At 51.4% G+C, this 18,346-nt stretch overlaps 2 protein-coding genes across 7 annotated transcripts in view; one reads left to right on the top strand and one right to left on the bottom strand.

Annotated features, from left to right (window-relative positions):
* Positions 1-7,566, top strand: part of ADA (adenosine deaminase) — a 33,687-nt gene extending 26,121 nt beyond the window's left edge. For 2 of the 4 annotated variants that reach the window (XM_082856205.1, XM_082856202.1), the window contains exons 4-11: positions 928-1,071; positions 1,713-1,828; positions 2,969-3,096; positions 3,786-4,040; positions 4,302-4,366; positions 5,940-6,069; positions 6,695-6,797; positions 7,270-7,566. In XM_082856205.1, the coding sequence (XP_082712331.1) occupies positions 928-1,071; positions 1,713-1,828; positions 2,969-3,096; positions 3,786-4,040; positions 4,302-4,366; positions 5,940-6,069; positions 6,695-6,797; positions 7,270-7,283 (955 nt within the window). In that variant the 3' untranslated portion in view covers positions 7,284-7,566. The remainder of the gene's footprint in view (positions 1-927; positions 1,072-1,712; positions 1,829-2,968; positions 3,097-3,785; positions 4,041-4,301; positions 4,367-5,939; positions 6,070-6,694; positions 6,798-7,269) is intronic. The other 2 variants (XM_082856204.1, XM_082856203.1) reach the window with 2 other exon arrangements.
* Positions 7,567-8,099: 533 nt separating this feature from the next.
* PKIG (cAMP-dependent protein kinase inhibitor gamma) overlaps positions 8,100-18,346 on the bottom strand; it is a 100,566-nt gene continuing 90,319 nt past the window's right edge. For all 3 annotated transcript variants that reach the window (XM_082856683.1, XM_082856682.1, XM_082856681.1), the window contains 2 exons: positions 11,749-11,922; positions 8,100-8,812 (listed from right to left, as the gene is read on the bottom strand). In XM_082856683.1, the coding sequence (XP_082712809.1) occupies positions 8,733-8,812; positions 11,749-11,899 (231 nt within the window). In that variant the 5' untranslated portion in view covers positions 11,900-11,922 and the 3' untranslated portion in view covers positions 8,100-8,732. The remainder of the gene's footprint in view (positions 8,813-11,748; positions 11,923-18,346) is intronic.

Genomic DNA, 18,346 nt, shown 5'->3' with positions numbered 1-18,346 from the left:
TAGAAAAGTGACAGAATGTGGGGGTTAAGAACATATATCCTAGTATCAGATTCTTTCAAGAAATAACTTCGACGCTGGGCAAATTTGCCCTCTGGGCCTCAGTTCCCTTATCTAGACAATGGGGCTTATGACCCTCTCTACCTCCTAGGGCTGGGGTTTGGAATGGACACAGCACTGTCCTCAGCAAGCCTCCTCTTACTAGGAGGACAATTGCTACCTGTATCGACAGCCAGGCACTGCTGTTTTTATGCTACTTTTCATTCCTTCCATTTTTTGATAGCAGAATATCTTAGATATAGAAGAATATAATGTGTGTGCAGTTCACAGAACTATTCTCTTTGTAGCTGTCCACAGTCCTGTGAGCTAGACACACTCCTCATTTGCAGAGGAGGAAATGAAGGCTCAGGAAAGTAAAGGAACTTGCCCAGGACCACACAGCTGGCAAGGGGTGAAACCCAGATTCTCGTCCTGATGTTGATTTCCTTTTTTTTTTGCCCACACTGCACAGCTTGTGGGATTTTAGTGCCCCGACCAGGGATTGAACCCGGGCCCTGAGCAGTGAGAGCGTGAAGTCCTAACCACTGGACTGCCAGGGAATTCCCTCTTTGATTTCCATTTTTAAAAGATTGAGCTAGCTGCTCTACAGGGGCAAGCATGGAGACCAGGAGGCCAGTTAGAGAGGCGAGGTGGTTAGAACCAGGGCGGAGGGGGCGAGAACTGGCATCGAGTTTGGAAGCAGAGCTGACAGGACGTGCTGTGCTTCTAGGATTTTCTCCAGCAGATGCCCGGAGCTTTGGGCTGGGTGATGAGAGATTGGGGGGCCACACATGGGTTTGATCTGCTATGGGCAGGGGACAGCTTTGTTATTCCTGGAGCTCCCAAGGGCCTTGGGGCATTTTGTCCCCAGCCACTCTCTTCCCTTCCCAGGGGCTGCCGGGAGGCCATCAAAAGGACTGCCTACGAGTTTGTGGAGATGAAGGCCAAGGAGGGCGTGGTGTACGTGGAGGTGCGCTACAGCCCGCACCTGCTGGCCAACTCCAAAGTGGAGCCGATCCCCTGGAACCAGGCTGAGTGAGTGACCGTCTGGAGGGCTGTGCTGGTGCTGTGGCAGGGTGGCCTGACCCAAGACCGCGAGGGGCAGCCTGGGAGGCCGTGGCCCAAGCAAGACTTCGGTCTGGCTCCCTGAACTGGCCCACGGCTTATCCAGTGACTCTTAGGGGTCCTATCCTAACCCTGCAACCAAAGTGAGTTTGGCCCACTCCTGCCCCTCTGCCTGGACCCCAGGGATATCTAAGTGGTACCACTCAACCACCTTGCTCCCTTCTAGCCATGACTCTGATACTTGTGGACAAGTGGGAATCACAACAGGTGAGCTTAGCTTAGCAGTGCTCTCCATCTTGGGTGGGAGGAGGGCTGTGTCTGACAACCCCCCGAACTGGGACAGTCTTCGCAGGTCTGGAAGCGTCCAGGCAGTTCCAAGGAAGCTGGAAGGGGGTGCGCTAGGGCTTGGGGCTATCTCCCTCGTCCTTTCCTCAGAGGCAGTGGGTTAGTGGGGCTGAGGGCTTCTCCTGGAAGACCCCTCTTCCTCCTCTTTCTCTCCTCCTTTCCTTCCCCTCTTTACTCCCCCACCTCCCCTTCCTCCTCTGTCCCAGTCCCAGGGCTGTCCTTTAGGTCTTTGTCTCAGGCCCACCCCTACTCTTCTCTGCACACAGAGGGGACCTCACCCCGGATGAGGTGGTGTGTCTAGTGGACCAGGGCCTGCAAGACGGAGAGCGGGACTTCGGGGTGAAGGCGCGGTCCATCCTATGCTGCATGCGCCACCAGCCCAGTGAGTGTGACCTTGGCCCCGTCCCTGGCTGCCCATCTGATGCCACCACAACCTTCTGGCCGGGCACAGGGGCCATACCAGTCCCCATGGTCTCTCTTGAGCCCATCAGTTGGACCTTGGGTCTTCCTCCTGGGCAAGCTCGGACCTTCCTGCAACAGAATTTTCTCCCCAGGGAGGCTGAGCCTGGGAGCCACATGACCTGCAGGAGGCTTAGAATCAAGGGAGGCTGAACGACGGAGAAAAGCCTAAGCCTGGTTCCTGTCAGGCCGCAGTCCTCCCTCGAGACCCTGTGGGCCAGGCCCCCTCCTGTCAGGGCTGTGGAACCTGGGACTAGGTCTCAGCGCCAGGGCCTGAGGGGTCTCCCTGTGACTGACACTGGTCACATCTCCAGGGCTTGTGCTTCCAAGGCAGAGCCCCGCTGTGTGACTCTCTCCAGGTCACATCACCTCCCTGGATCTCAGACGTGCCTTGTCACAGGAGGTGATCGTAGTTACCCCATTCTCTGCTCTAAGGAGTAGTGAGCCCACGGCGAGGGGCTAGTGTCAACCTGCAGGGCCTCCCTGTGCAGAGTGGCTTGGGGTATTTTCTCTAATCCTCACAGGGGTCTAGGAGACAGGACCACCATCGTTTATCCCCACTTGACAGATGAGGACACTGAGGTAGAGAGAGGCTCAGTCAGGAAGGCACAAAGCCCGGAGCAGAACCCAGGGCCATCTGGTTCCAAAGCCTGTGGTCGGTCATTCTTTTTAAAACACTTTACAATGACCAACGTTAGCAATGTGTTTTGTAACACTAGTGGGAGCTGTTTTAGGTTTAAATGTTAAACTGTGCGGACCTCCATCTCATCTGCTAAGTTGAGGGTGGGTGTGGGGATTGAGAGAGAATTGCTATTTGTCGTTTACCAAGCCCAGGCCCTGACCTCGCTGTCTCACACATGCGGCCTCGGCAAAGCCTCGCTGTGACCGTGAGCCACAGCACACGGCCCCCCTCTGCGAGGAGAGGATGCTGAGGCCCCGAAGGCTGCGGGGTCAGACCTTGAAGATGGGACACTGGGCCTTGTGCTGGCCTTGGGTGGGAGGGCGGGGAGGGTCTCTCTCCTCTGTGCTGCTGCCAGAGGCCCGGCGGGCATCTCGCCCACAGGCTGGTCCCCCGAGGTGGTGGAGCTGTGTAAGAAGTACCGGCAGCAGACCGTGGTGGCCATCGACCTGGCCGGAGATGAGACCATCCAAGGCAGCACCCTCTTCCCTGAACACGTGCAGGCCTACGCGGTGGGTCCTGGGGGATGGAGGCAGAGGAGAGGCTGGCTCTGGGGGAACCCCGTGGGGAGCTGGTCTCTATACCAGTAGCAGGAAGGCACACCGACGGGGGATCACGAGGCCTCCTGGGCTCCCAAGTGCGTGTGACTGGGTCTAGGAGCTCTAGAAGCTGGGAATCTGGTATGAAAGAAAAAACCCCACTTGGTGCTGGAGGGTCCTGTGTTGGAGCCTTTCGGCCTAATGATTCGCTGTGTGACCTTGGGCGAGACTGTCTCTTCTCTGGGCCTGTTTCATCTGCTGGGATGACTGGGTTGGAGCCGACGTCTCAAAGCCTCATGCTGTGCTTCCCGTGGAAGGGGTGAAGCATGGGGTGGAGAGTAGGGGCTCTGGAATCTCTTCTGGTCTGACCCTGGTCGTGATACCTAATTCTCCTGAGTTTCAGTCCCTCCCCGCTCCCTGTAAGATAGGTATTAGAGCAGTTGTGAATGTGACGTAAGGTGTCTAAACCATTTCCTCCAGTGTCTGACTCGTAATAACTGTCTAATAAAGGAGGGCTACCACTTAAATGATTACAAAAACGGAACCCACCCGACCTCCCTGTCTGGGAGCCAGCCAGGCTGACTCAGCCCCAGAGTGTAGTGAAGGCAGGGCCTGCGGGGCCGAGCCCCAGGCCACCCCTGACCAAGCCCTCGCCCTTACAGGAGGCCGTGAAGAGCGGCGTCCACCGCACGGTCCACGCCGGGGAGGTGGGCTCAGCCGAGGTGGTGAGAGAGGTGAGTGGCTGGGCAGGCGGTGGGGCCCTTCTCCCCGCTCGCCCCGCAGCCCGTGCTGGGCTCCACGCTGCTTGTCAACAGGCCGTGGACGTGCTCAAGACCGAGAGGCTGGGGCACGGCTACCACACTCTGGAGGATCCGGCCCTCTACAACAGGCTGCGGCAGGAAAACATGCACTTCGAGGTGAGGGGCCGGGGAGGGGGAGGTCAGGAGAGCGGTGGAGAGCGCGGAGGGTCCAGCAGCCGCGGGGAGCGTGGGCCGCGGGCCTTGGAGCTGCTGGGTGGGGGGAGGAAGGCAGGACTGATGGCTCCTGGGACTCGGCTGCGAGGGGGCCGCTGTGACCGGGGCGAGAACAGCGCCGGAGGAGGTGGCGCCAGCTGGCCTGGGGACGGGGGAGAGCGCGGCCCTGGGGGCTTCATGCCAGCCGCCCGCCTGCTCTTCCAGGTCTGCCCCTGGTCCAGCTACCTCACCGGCACCTGGAAGCCAGGCACGGAGCATGCAGTCGTTCGGTGAGGCCGGGTCCCCTGGGCTCTGTTCAGTTTTGTACTAGGAAAGCCAAGGGTGGGAAGGGGATGCAGGGACTGGGCGCTGGTCCCTGCGGGGTCTCCTGGGTGTGAAAGCTCTTCAAATGCTTGGGAAGCGGGCGCTATTGTCCCCGTCTTACAAGTGAGGAAGCCAAAGTCTGGATGTGGTGTAACTTGATTATGAGGCCACCCAGCCTTTGGATAGCACAGCTGGGGGCCCCGTAGCTCACCCAGCTATAGCAGATTGCCCTGCTACCCCAAAGGAAACTTCCACACTCCAGATTCCACCTCCTAGGAATTAGGAAGATGAGTCTCTCTTGCTCACGTGGTCTCTGCTCCTGGCCCCTCTGGGCATTCCCCCAGCACATCCTGAAGCTTTCCCCAGGAGAGCCTGTCCCGTCCCACCCCACCCCGAGGCTGCCCCATAGGCTTAACTAAGAAGCTTTGGCCCTTCTTCAGGTTGCCCTGGGGCTGAGGCCTCAGGAGGGAAAAGCTGACCCAGAAGTTCACTAAGAACTCGGGGTGACCATATTCAGGCCAGCACTGATGGTCTGTCCGCCAAGCTTACGAGGAGGAGAGGAGCCTGGGCTCGCTCACACTCTGATTACAAGGCGGGCCTGAGCTGCTTTAGGAGTGTGGAGTGTGCAGTACCTACAGGACACCCAAGGCATGTGGGCATACAGCCTGTGGGCTGGAGAAAGACTCAGAGTCACCTAGAGATACGGTGGTTGAAGGAGAAGTGACGGCCTCAGCAGACGGTGGAGCGCGAGGGCCTAGGATTCTGGTAACTGACTGTACTGCTGAACTGAATGAATAAGCATTTTCAGAACTCTAATGGAAAACTGATGAATTCATAAAAGTGCTAACAAAAGATCAAGGTAAACAAAATTACATGGGACTGAGTGAACTGATGAGGATGATTATAATTTTTGTGATTTTCTGTTTGAATAAAAAAAAAAAAAGGCCCTAAGAGAGAATCCAGGACAGTGACATTGAAGGCACAGGCAGGAGGAGAGCCAAGAGTGCGGTGTCCAGGAAATCTAGGGAAAAGGTCAACAGTATAAAATTCTGCTCCACAAGTCGGGTGAGGTTAGAGCTAGGAAAAGTCCATTGGATTTAATAAGATGGTGGTCAGGGATTATGCTAAGAACAGTCCCCATGGCGTGTCTGAAGAGTCAGATCCCAGGGGGTCTGAGGACCGTTGGTGAAGGGGTGCAGACGACTCGCAGAGCGCGGCTGCGGAGGACAGGGCCAGAGAGGGGGTAGCTAGAGCGGGCTGTTGCTTTTCTGGCCTCGCCAAGCCGGCCCCTCTCCTGCCTTTGCCTGGCTCTGGCCTGGCTGGCTGGCTTTAAGTCTTGAGTTGCTAGTAATGTGGCCTTGGACAAGTCACCCGAGTTCCCTGAATTTGTGTCTTCCTCTGTACAACGAGGAGAACCTCCAGGCCTGTCTAAGGGTGCCGTGCGGTTCAAAGGAGTGTGGATGTCCACGTGCAGAGACTTTACACAGCAGTAATGGGAGGCGCTTCTCCCCCTCCCCCCCACCCCCCTGCATTGTCCAGGTTCAAAAACGACCAGGCTAATTACTCCCTCAACACGGATGACCCACTCATCTTCAAGTCCACCCTGGACACTGATTACCAGATGACCAAACAGGACATGGGCTTCACTGAAGAGGAGTTTAAGAGACTGGTGAGTGGGTGTGTGCCTTGACTCTGGGCCCTGGGAGTGTGTGAGGCCTGCAGGTCCTGTCCAGGGCCCGGAAGCCCTGGAGAATGAGGGGTGAGTCTGCTGCAACAGGCCAGGCCAAGGCAGACCTGGAGTTCGATGCCTTCCACGGAGAAGATATCTTCGGCTGAGATCCTGACCTAGGACTGGGTTTTTTATCCTCTGCTTCGGTCAAGTGCCTTGAAAGACTCTGAAAGCTGTCAACCATCTCCCCAGGAAGGTGTGCTCAGCTATACATTTTGCACACACTTTTCAGGCCACTCAGAGACCCCAGGATGAGCCCTTGATTTCCGTGGTTCTGACATCCCAAGTCTGTCCCTGCAGGACTGTCTCTCTGGCGCCACACATCCCACCCCGTCTCTCAAAGGTTTCTCCAACCTCCCTGCCACATCTGTGTATCACGTCGTGCCACGTTAAGAACCCAGAACCTCAGTCTCTGCTCTGGCAGGTGCTGCCACGTGACCTTGGACAAGGCCTCGCCACTCTGAGCTTAATGAATTGCCCATGTTTAATGGACTGTCACTAGATTGCTAAGGACTCCCTCCTATGCTCTCTGGTTTCACACTGTCTGCCGTGCTGGCCCTTCCAGAACATCAATGCGGCAAAGTCCAGTTTCCTCCCAGAAGATGAGAAGAGGGAGCTTCTTGATCTGCTCTATAAAGCCTACGGGATGCCACCTTTGGCCTCTGCAGGTATGTTTCTGACGGAGCTGCTGGGCTGGTGCCCTGCCCTGGCTCCCACCTGTCTTTCCAGGGACTTCTAGCAAGATGCCCTCCCTTCCTCTCCTGGGCAGCACCAGGGATGCGTGATGACTTCCTGGCTGGTGGTCCTCCCTCACTGCACAGGCTCACCTCCTGCATAATGCTGTGAGGCTGGTCTGAGGAGGAGCCTTTCTCAAGCCCACTCCCAAGGTCTTGGCAACTTGGGGCATCTCCAGGGCTGCCCAAAGCCAAGGGCAGGGAGTTGAGCCCAGCGTGCAGCTAGGTTCTGCTTCCTTCCTTCCTGTGTGGCCTTGACAGAGCCTTTCCTTGCTCTAAGCCTCAGTCTCCCCATCTGTAGAAAGGGGTTCCTCTCTGGCTCTGATGTTCTGTGATTTTTTTTTGTTTGTTTTAATGTCCTGGGTACTACAAGTTGCCTCACCTTTCTGCTTCTCTTGGCAAGCAGGGCAGTGTCCCTGAAGACATCGTGGCCACCTCTCAGAGTCCTCACCCTGTGGATGGAGTCCTCACAACTCCCTTTACTCCTTCCAGGGAGACTATGATTTCCAGAGTCAGCTACTGACGCTCGTGAAGCCCACATGCCTGTTTCTGTACACACATATACCTCCGCCTGGCCGTGTCTCTCCTCTGATTGTGTGCCCGGGCCAGGATCAGGGCCTGTGGCTGGTTGAATCTGAATCCCTCCCTCCTCTGGTAACCTGTGCTGAAAATCTGGTGCTTAATAAAGAAAACAACAGCTGGGATTGTGCAGCATGTGGTGTGGGGCGCTGCGGTCGGAGCGGGCCAACTTGGGTTTGTGGAGAACGGAAGGAGCCCTTGGGGCCCCCAGACGCAGGCAGCCTGCCCAGCAGCAGGGTCCCGAGAGCCTGGTGGGCTCTGTGAATGGGAAGGGGGGGCAAAGCGGGGCCCAAAGCCTACTCTCCGTCCAGAAGAAACCAGGCTTCTCTTGAAGGCTTATCTGCTTAAATGCTCCCTGAACTCTTAACCCCCTCCTTCTCTAGGTCCTAAGTGGGGAAACCTTCCTTTTGGGTTCCCAAAGCTGTGAATTGGGGTGAGAGAGGGTAAGATGGAAGATGATTCTTCAGATACTGGCCTGAGGTGTGGTGCTGGCCTCTGCGGTACCCCGGCATCTTCTCAGGTCCTTCATTCCGTGGAAGCCTGGGGCAGCAATGGGTCCCAGCTAATCACGGCCTTGGGGGAACAAGGCCCAGCCCCTGCTTTTGCTGTTTAAAGGAGAAATAATCATCTTAAACCTATCACACAAATCATCAGCATTTATTTCCTGGGTCCTAGGTGTCACTTATCTTGGTAGAAAGGGCAAAGAGTTAATCAGAGAGTTTTGAGCACAAGATCCCTTCGCTAAAAATGGATCTGTGAAGCTCCATGAGGGAACCTCAGAGCTGCATAGATGGTCAAAGAGTTTAACTTACAATGGCTTCCAAAATAAAAGGTAAATTGTCAGCTCCCTCCCTCTCTGCTGAGAAAAGGTTTAAAGTTTCTAAAAAGTTTAAAAGTGCTTCTTAAAAAAGGGATAAGAAGGTCCTGACACAGAAGGCTGGCTGGGTTGGAGAAGAGGGGGCAGAGCTAGAATGCGATCCCTGCCCCAGCTGTTCACCCAGGTGGCAGGACCCAGCCCCCGAGTCCCAGCACCTGCTGAATAAATAACATCCTGTGGTTACAGTGTCTTGAAAGTGTACCCGGGCAAGTGAGGAGGTGGTGGGAGCGTGGAGCCTGGGGGTGTGGGCAGAGGGCCTTCCCAGGGTAGGGGCCACGGGAGCCTCTGGGGCTGCCTTTCAGTCTGGCCTGGCTTGCCTGGAACACATTGCTCAGAGGAAAGGCTGCTGGGCCAGTGCCAGGGCTTCGGTCCACGGCGCGTCACTCTTCCAGCCTCCTCGGGCAAGGTCATGTTCAAGATGAGGTGGTCCCATCGCTGCTCTTGGGCTGGTTGCTACCTTCCTTGTCTGGGGTGCCCACCTCCGCCTGTCCTTCTGCAGAGGAGAGAGAAAGGAGCATATACACAAACGTAATGCATAGAAAGAGGTCCAGAGGGGCCCAGCCACAGCAGTAACAGTGGATAAGCCCTGGGGAGCAGGGCAGGATTGGGGGTAGTAGCTAAAGGGAACTTTAGCCTAGTCTGTAACATTTTAATTTCTACAAAGAAAATGTGCATGTGCTGTTACTAGTATAATTAAAGTGAAGAAAAGGCCAGGATCATGGATGGATGCTTGTAGCTGGGGAGGGTCAGGATGTTCGTGTGGGGTGTCTAGAGTCCCAGCATGTGCTCAGCAAACAGTAGTTCTTGTAAGACAGAGAAGGGCATCAGAAGATGCCAGCCCAGGGGAGCACCAGGGGTGGCCTGCAGCAGGGTCTGGGGGGGAGCCCATCGCTGTTTCACTGTGCTGTGTCCCCACCAGACCACCCCCATCTCCCTCTCTGGCCTCTGTCTTTGCATCCTTAGGCTAAGCCCTTCACGTGACTAGGGAGAAACTACCCTGCGCCCAGACCCTGAGGCTGCAGACTGGCAAGTACTTTCCATGCAGTCGTACAGCAGCCTGGAGGTGTGATGAAGGTCATGATACGACTCGGATGAGAAAAACAAGGCTCAGAGAGGTGAACGGAGTTGCCTGAGAGCCAAACAGTGGAGGGAGCAGTGTCCCTTCCACTCACCAGAAGGCTGCCGCCTAAAGGAGCGCTCTCTAGGGTTTGTAAACACCCGTCACTGACACCGCCTCACTCTGCCCTGGCAGCTGGCTTCAGAGGTGGGGTTAGTGGGAGTGAGGGGTGCAGGGAGAACTTGGACACCTGTGCCTCAGGTCACCTCCTATCATGGGGCAGGGCCTGTAGCAAAGGCCGGGTCCCAGAGGGTCCTGGCCCACTGGAAGCCTGACAAATTAGACTGCACTTCAGGCAGACTCCCCAGTCTGTGATGCCCTACTTGGTCCGAAGCCTCCCGCCCTGGCGAGCAAGAATATTTTCGTTAAATTCCGCAGTAACTGCCGCTCTGCCATTTCCTTGCTGTGGGACCTCAGGTAATTTATTTAATCTCTCCAAGCCTCTGCTTCCTGATCTATCAGGAAGTCATCTATGATGACATCCCTGCCCCTCTGTGGTCACCTGGCACATGGGACAGCTCAGCCAGGGGCAAGGCTTCTTCTGTGCAGGTCCCAGCTCTCTTCCGGCCCACAGAGAGGTCCCCAAGCATTTTCCTCTCCAACCAACACCCCTGGGACTCCCTCAGGGCAGTTTCAGGTCACGTGCTGCCAAGCAGTGCGTTCATATTCCTTCAGCCCTGCTGGCTGTTTACGTTTCATTATTCGGCCAAGTAAGGAAACATTTGTGCTCCCCGTGTAAGGAAACATCAGGGAAGACAAAGGTTTGCACACAAAGGGCTTGGGGAGCGTTAACACACAGGACTTGGGGAGGCCTGGCCACCAGGCCTCAGGACAGGCCAAGGCTGTGGCCCCTCCTCCCCTGCCCGGGCTCCGCCTCAGTTTCCCGGGAGCTTTAGGCAAACAGAAGTTCCAGGGCCTGCAGGATCAGAACCTGTATTCTCCGTACTCCCACTCCCTCGGTGAGTCCGCTGGACTGAGCACGGCTCGCAGACGTGCCAGTGGAAGCTGCTCATTGCAAGGCCTACTGGAAGGCTCCTCGGCCAGTCACTCTGGCCTGCACTGCGCCAGGAGCACCTCACTGCCTTGCGGTGGGCACTACTCCTTCCTCAGGTCCCCTTTTAACTGTCCGTCACCCTGGCAGACAGCTGCCAGGACACCAGGTACCTCAGGGATCTCGAATCGGACGGGGGTGGGAGCAGGCATTAGAGGGCCTGGGCAGGTGGATGAGTGGCTACACTGAGTTGAAGGAGCTCGAAAACCGTTCAGCAGAGCAGACGCAGATGGCCTGGCAGCAGGCCTGGCGTGGCAGCTGGCGTGCTGGTCAGCGAACAGCCACTGACTGGGCACCTCTGCCGGGTGCCAAACGCCACCAGGCACCGAGGGCCCAGGCTGCGGATCCCAGAGGAGAGGCCCTGTGCTCAGGCGGCTGTGGAGGCAGCCAAGAGAACAGGCGCCTCCCCTGCCAGAGAGGGGAGTGACGGCTTCTCAGCACAGCGGTCTGGGCCTCTGAGAAAGAGGAAAAGCCAGCCTGGCAAGGGGAGGGCAGGCAGGACCAGACAGAGGGAGAGCGCGGCAAGGCCCATCAGGGACTTTCAGGAAACAGAAGTCCCTTCCTCAGGCTGGCCCAGAGGCGCAGGGGAGAAAGATGGGAGCAGAGGCTGGAGGGGAGCAGGGTGAGACCCGGGGAGGCTCCCATGCCTGGTGAGGAGTTCAGGCCGCAGGACAAGGGAGGGCTGACAGACCGCTGACGGGACGGCACGGGGAGGGAGGGTGGGGTTCCTGGGGGAGCCAGGACTGGTGAGGGATGTTCTAGCAGAGGAAACCGTGAGATGAAGGGGGGTGGATGCAGGGGCAGAAGCACGATGGGACAGGGGATTTAAATGAACCCTGCTGGCAGCTGTCCAGCAGGAGGGTTGGGGCAGGGATGGATCAGGGAGGCCCGGGCAGAGGCCGCTGGGGTGCTGGGAGTGGCCTGAGCCAGGTGGTGGCTGTGGGGACAGAGAGAAGCGGAGGGACTGGGGAGGGACCTTGGAGGAGAACTGACAGGGCCTGTGGGTGGACGGGGAGGCTGAGGGGAAAGGGAAGCACCGGGATGCCTGGCCAGAGGGTCCTCACGGCCTGAGACACTGGCACCCTCTAGCCTAGGGAGTGGCTGCCCTCTGCCACTGACCGCGGGCCTGGGGCCTGATTTAAATGCAGTTCCTTCTCTGAGAAAGAGGGGACAGGCTAGGACTTAAGAGGCCAGTCCCGGAGCCCAGAAGAGGGTCTCCCACCAGGAGTGCTTGAACCCGAGAGTACCCATGGGTTCTGACCTGCGCCCTCGAGGGCTAGCTCGCCCATGTCGCCAGCCAGCTTCCGTACGCTTACGGCCTCGGAGTCTCCCTGGATGTCAGGGACTGCGTTCCGGCGGCCCGTCCGGTCACAGGAGATGAAGTCCGAGTAGGAGGACTCGACCTCCATCATGCCTGTCGCATCACTCTTCAGGCCTGTGGGGACAAGGGCAGGAGCGCAGAGGTGAACCCTGGTGCATCCTGCACAGGGGACTCAGCTTGGGGCCCAGCACTGATGTCTTTTGACAAACCGACAGTTATTGCCTTGCTCGCTGACAACAAAACAGAAAGCACAGAAAAGTAGAAAGAGCAAAATAAGTCATGCATAATTTTATACCCCAAAAGCCACCACCAACGTTTTAAAGAACATCTTTTGTGTTTTCTCTAAGTAAAGTTCATGATAACTATCTATACATTTATCAACACCATGTACCAGGCACTGGCTAGGGGCCGCAGATGCAGCAACGAACAAGTCAGCCGTGGGCCTTGCTCTCAGGGAGCTGACAGTCTACTGGGTCATTTAGCGTAATTACCTAATACCTAAGTAATTACCACAATGCTCCGGACTTCCAGGGAGAAGGCAGGGTACCAGAGTGACTACCAGGGACTGACCAAGGCTTGGGGGTCAGGAAGTGACATTTTAGTCGAGAACCTAGGAGGAATAGATAGACAAGGAGTCTAGACAAGGAGTGAGGGGAAGAGCACGCATGAAGGCTCTGTGGAGCAAAGGCACAGTGGGATGGAAGAAACGTAAGTGCCGTGGGCTGGGGAACTGTGGGAGAGGGGCCAAGAGGATGCTGCTGAGTTGGGCAGGGGCCCGATCACATCTTCAATTTGGTGCCTGAGGGGTTGAGGCTCATGAATGTTCAGATTAGCATTTTCAAAGATGACTCTGGCACCTAAGGTGAGCAGACCTGAATGGGGGCCAGCTAGGGGGCTCCTGCAAAAATTCAGGTGTGAGAAGATGGTGGGTAAAGCAGGGATGGAAGAAGGTATTGCATGCAAAGAGAAATCAAAAGAAAGGGGGAGTAGCAGTACTCATATGAGACGAAACAGACTTTAAAATAAAGGCTGTTATAAGAGACAAAGAAGGAAGGACACTACATAATGATCAAGGGGTCAGTCCAAGAAGAATACATAACAATTGTAAATATATATGCACCCAACATAGGAGCACCTCAATATATAAGGCAAATACTAACAATCATAAAGGGAGAAATCGACAGTAACACGATAGTGGGGAACTGGAACACCCCACTTTCATCAGTGGACAGATCATCCAGACAGAAAATCAATAAAGAAACACAGGCCTTAAATGACACATTAGACCAGATGGACTTAATTGATATTTATAGAGCATTCCATCCAAAAGCAGCAGAGTATACATTCTTCTCAAGTGCACATGGAACATTCTCCAGACTGACCACATGCTGGGCCACAAAGTGAGCCTCGGTAAATTTAAGAAAAGTGAAATCATATCAAGCATCTTTTCCGACCACAATGCTATGAGATTAGAAATAAACTACAAGAAAAAAACTGTAAAAAACACAAACACATGGAGGCTACACAATATGCTACTGAACGACCAATGGATCACTGAAGAAATCAAACAGGAAATCAAAAAATACCTAGAGAAAAATGAAAATGAAAGCACAATGATCCAAAACCTACGATGGGATGCAGCAAAAGCAGTTCTAAGAGGGAAGTTTATAGCAATACAATCCTACCTCAAGAAGCAAGAAAAATCTCAAATAAACAACCTAACCTTACACCTAAAGCAACTAGAAAAAGAAGAACAAAGAAAACCTACAGTTAGTAGAAAGAAAGAAATCATAAAGATCAGAGCAGAAATAAATAAAACTGAGAAGAAGAAAACAATATGAAACTAAAAGCTGGTCCTTTGAAAAGATAAACAAAATCGATAAACCTCTAGCCAGACTCATCAAGAAGAAAAGGGAGAGGACTCAAATCAATAAAATGAGAAATAAAAAAGGAGAAGTTACAACCGACACCACAGAAATACAAAGGATCTTAAAAGATTACTAACAGGGACTTCCCTGGTGGTCCAGTAAGACTCCGTGTTCCCAGTGCAGGGGGCCCGGGTTCGATCCCTGGTGAGGGAACTAGATCCCACATGCATGTTGCAACAGAGAAGCCCGCATGCCACAACTAAACATGCCACAACGAAGATCCCGCATGCTGCAACTAAGACCCAGTACAGCCTAAAAAAGAAAGAAAAGGACTACTACAAGCAACTGTATGCCAATAAAACAGACGACCTGGAAGAAATGTACAAATTTTTAGAAAGATACAATCTCCCAAGACTGAACCAGGAAGAAATAGAAAATATGAACAGACCCATCACAAGTACTGAAATTGAAACTGTGATTAAAGAACTCCCAACAAACAAAAATCCAGGACCCAATGGCTTCACAGATGAATTCTATCAAACATTTAGAGAAGAGCTAACACCTGTCCTTCTGAAACTGTTCCACAAAACTGCAGAGGAAGGAAAACTCCCAAACTCATTCTGTGAGGCCACTATCACCCTGATACTAAAACCAGAAAAAGATACCACAAAAAAAGAGAAAATTACAGGGCAATATCATTGATGAACACACACATAAAAATGCTTAACAGAGACTTCCCTGGTGGCGCAGTGGTTAAGAATCTGCCTGCCAACACAGGGGACATGGGTTCGAGCCCTGGTCCGGGAAGATCCCACATGCTGTGGAGCAACTAAGCCCAAGTGCCACAATTACTGAGCCTGCACTCTGGAGCCCACGAGCCACAAATACTGAAGCCCACCAGCCTACAGCCTGTGCTCCGCAACAAAGAGAAGCCACTGCTTGCCGCAACTAGAGAAAGCTTGCACGCAGCAACGAAGACCCAGTGCAGCAAAAGAAAAACAAACAAACAAACGAACAAACCACCTCAACAAAATACTAGCAATCTGAATCCAACAATACATTAAAAGGATCATACACCATGATCAAGTGGGATTTATCCCAGGGATGCAAGGATTTTTCAATATCAGCAAACCAATCAATGTGATAACACCACATCAACAAACTGAAGAATAAAAACCATATGATCATCTCAATAGATGCAGAAAAAGCTTTTAACGAAATTCAACACCCATTTATGATAAAAACTCTCCAGAAAGTGGGCTTAGAGGGAACATACCTCAACATAATAAAGCCATATATGACAAACCTACAGCTAACATCATACTCAACAGTGAAAAGCTAAAAGCATTTCCTCTAAGGCCAGGAACAAGAAAGGATGTCCACTCTTGCCACTTTTATTCAACACAGTTTTGGAAGTCCAAGCTACAGCAATCAGAGAAGAAAAAGAAATAAAAGGAATCCAAATTGGAAAAGAGGAGGTAAAACTGTCACTGTTTGCAGATGACATGATACTATACATAGAAAATCCTAAAGACACTACCAGAAAACTACTAGAGATCATCAATGAATTTGGTAAAGTTGCAGGTTACCAAATTAATACACAGAAATCTGTTGCATTTCTATGCACTAACAATGAAAGATCAGGAAGAGAAATTCAAGAAATAATCCCATTTACCACTGCATCAAAAAGAATAAAATACCTAGGAATAAACCTACCTACGGAGACAAAAGACCTGTACTCGGAAAACTATAAGATGCTGATGAAAGAAATCAAAGACAACACAAACAGATGGAAAGATATACCATGTTCTTGGATTGGAAGAATCAATACTATCAAAATCACTATACTACCCAAGGCAATCTACAGATTCAATGAAATCCCTATCAAATCACCAATGGCATTTTTCACAGAACTAGAACAAAAAATCTTAAAATTTGTATGGAGACACAAAAGACCCCGAATAGCCAAGGCAATCGTGAGAAAGAAAAATCAGGCTTCCTGACTTTGGACTATACTACAAAGCTATAGGCATCAAAACAGTATGGTACTGGCACAGAAATAGAAATATAGATCAATGGAACAGGATAGAAAGCCCAGAAATAAACCCACGCACCTGTGGTCAATTAATCTACGACAAAGAAGGCAAGACTATACAATGGAGGAAAGACAATCTCTTCAATAAATGGTGCTGGGAAAACTGGACAGCTACATGTAAACACATGAAATTAAAATACTCTATAACACTATACACAGACATAAACTCAAAATGGATTAAAGACCTAAATTTGAGACCAGATGCTGTAAAACTCTTAGAGGAAAACATAGGCAGAACACTCTCTGGCATAAATCGCAGCAATATCTTTTTTGATCCATCTCCCAGAGTAATGGAAATAAAAACAAAAATAAATGGGATCTAATTAAATTCAAAAGCTTTTGCACAGCAAAGGAAACCATAAACAAAATGAAAAGACAACCCACAGAATGGGAGAAAATATCTGCAAATGATGTCACCGACAAGGGATTAGTTTCCAAAATTTACAAACAGCTCATGCGGCCTAATATCATCAAAACAAACAACCCCATCAAAAAATGGGCAGAAGATCTAAGTAGACACTTCTCCAAAGAAGACATACAGATGAAGAGGCACATGAAAAGATGTTCAACATTGCTAATTATTAGAGAAATGCAAATCAAAACTATAATGAGATATCACCTCACACCAGTCAGAACGGCTATCATCAAAAAATCCACAAACAACAAATGCTGGAGAGGGTGTGGAGAGAAGGGAACCCTCCTACACTGTTGGTGGGAATGTAAATTAGTGCAGCCACTATGGAAAACAGTATGGAGGTTCCTTAAGAAACTAAAAATTGATCTACCATATGATCCTGCAATCCCACTCCTGGGCATGTACCCGGAGAAAGACATGGTCTGAAAGGATACACGCACCCCAGTATTCACTGCAGCACTGTTGACAATAGCCAAGACATGGAAGCAACCTAAATGCCCATCGACAGAAGAATGGATAAAGATGATATGGTACATATATACAATGGAATATTACTCAGCCTTTAAAAAGAATGAAATAATGCCATTTGCAACAACATGGATGGACCTAGAGATTGTCATACGGAGTGAACGAAGTCAGACAGAGAAAGAGAAATATCATATGATATCACTTATATGCAAATCAAAAAAGATACAAATGAACTTATTTATAAAACAGAAACAGACTCACAGATTTAGAGAACGAGCTTATGGTTACCAGGGTGGAAGGGTGGGGAAGAGGAATAGTTAGGGTGTTTGAGATTGACGTGTACACACTGCTATATTTAAAATGGATAGGACTTCCCTGGTGGCACAGTGGTTAAGAATCTGCCTGCCAACGCAGGGGACACGGGTTTGAGCCCTGGTCCGGGAAGATCCCACATGCCACGGAGCAACTAAGCCCGTGTGCCACAACTACTGAGCCTGTGTTCTAGAGCCTGCAAGCCACAACTACTGAGCCTGCGTGCCACAACTACTGAAGCCTGCGCACCTAGAGCCCATGCTCCACAATAAGAGAAGCCACTGCAATAAGAAGGCCGTACACCACAACAAAGAGTAGCCCTGGCTTGCTGCAACTAGAGAAAGCTCGCGCGGAGCAACAAAGACCCAACGCAGCCGAAAAAATAATAAATAAATAAATAAATAAACAAAACCTTACTTAAAAAAAAAGAATTGTGCTGAAAATGGATAACCAACAAGGACCTGCTGTACAGCACAGGGAACTCTGCTCAATATTCTCTAACAACCTAACTGGGAAAAGAATCTGAAAAAAACCCAGATACATGTATATGTATAACTGAATCACTTTGTTGTACACCTAAAATTAACACAACATTGTTAATCAACTATACTCCAATATAAAATAAAAAGTTAAAAAAAAAAAAGATGGTGGGTGAAGGAAGGAGGTGGTGACGGACAGACACATTCTAGATGTAATCTGGAGGCTGAATCACCAGGACTTGGTGTTTGGCTGATGGGGAAGTGACCTTTCTGACATGAATAAGTAGGTGGATGGAGGATGGTTCATGAGATGGGGGATGGATTGGGAGGAAAGACAGGAAATTAGGAGTTACTGCTACAGAGATGGTGGTTAATAGCCCTGCTGGTTGATTTTACAGCTGAGAGAGAAGAGAAGAGAACCACATATATAAAGAAGAGCCGCATACATGTAAAGAAGGATTTGTGAGGTCACACTATAGCACACTGCATTTTATAGCTTACTGTTTGAAACTCCCTAAAGCATGTCATGAAGGTTCCCTCTGGATGATTTCTGTATATGCACCATGGCACCATGACATATCTGATGAGTCCCCTAGAAATGCACACGGAGGCACTTTCCCACTTTCCATCACTATGGACAGCACTAGGTCTTTATGTAAATATTTGTGCCTATGTCTAATTATTTCCTTAGAGTGTATTCCTAGAAGTAGAATTGCTAAGCTAAAGGGAAGGGTGAAATAATATTTAAGACACATTATTTTGATACATTTCCAAGTTGCTTTCCTGAATGACATAATGGTATTTATAATAACAGAAAAAGATGAGGAAATAAAACATAAATTCAGTTCTGTTCCTATTTATATTCCCACCAGCAGCCTGTAAGATTGCCGGTTTATCTGAA

Source organism: Leucopleurus acutus (assembly GCF_964270905.1).
Source record: "Leucopleurus acutus genome assembly, chromosome: 16".
In the NCBI taxonomy this organism is placed as follows: Eukaryota; Metazoa; Chordata; class Mammalia; order Artiodactyla; family Delphinidae; genus Leucopleurus; species Leucopleurus acutus.
Note: the sequence above shows the minus strand (reverse complement) of the source record. Positions and strands in the feature narration are given on the sequence as shown.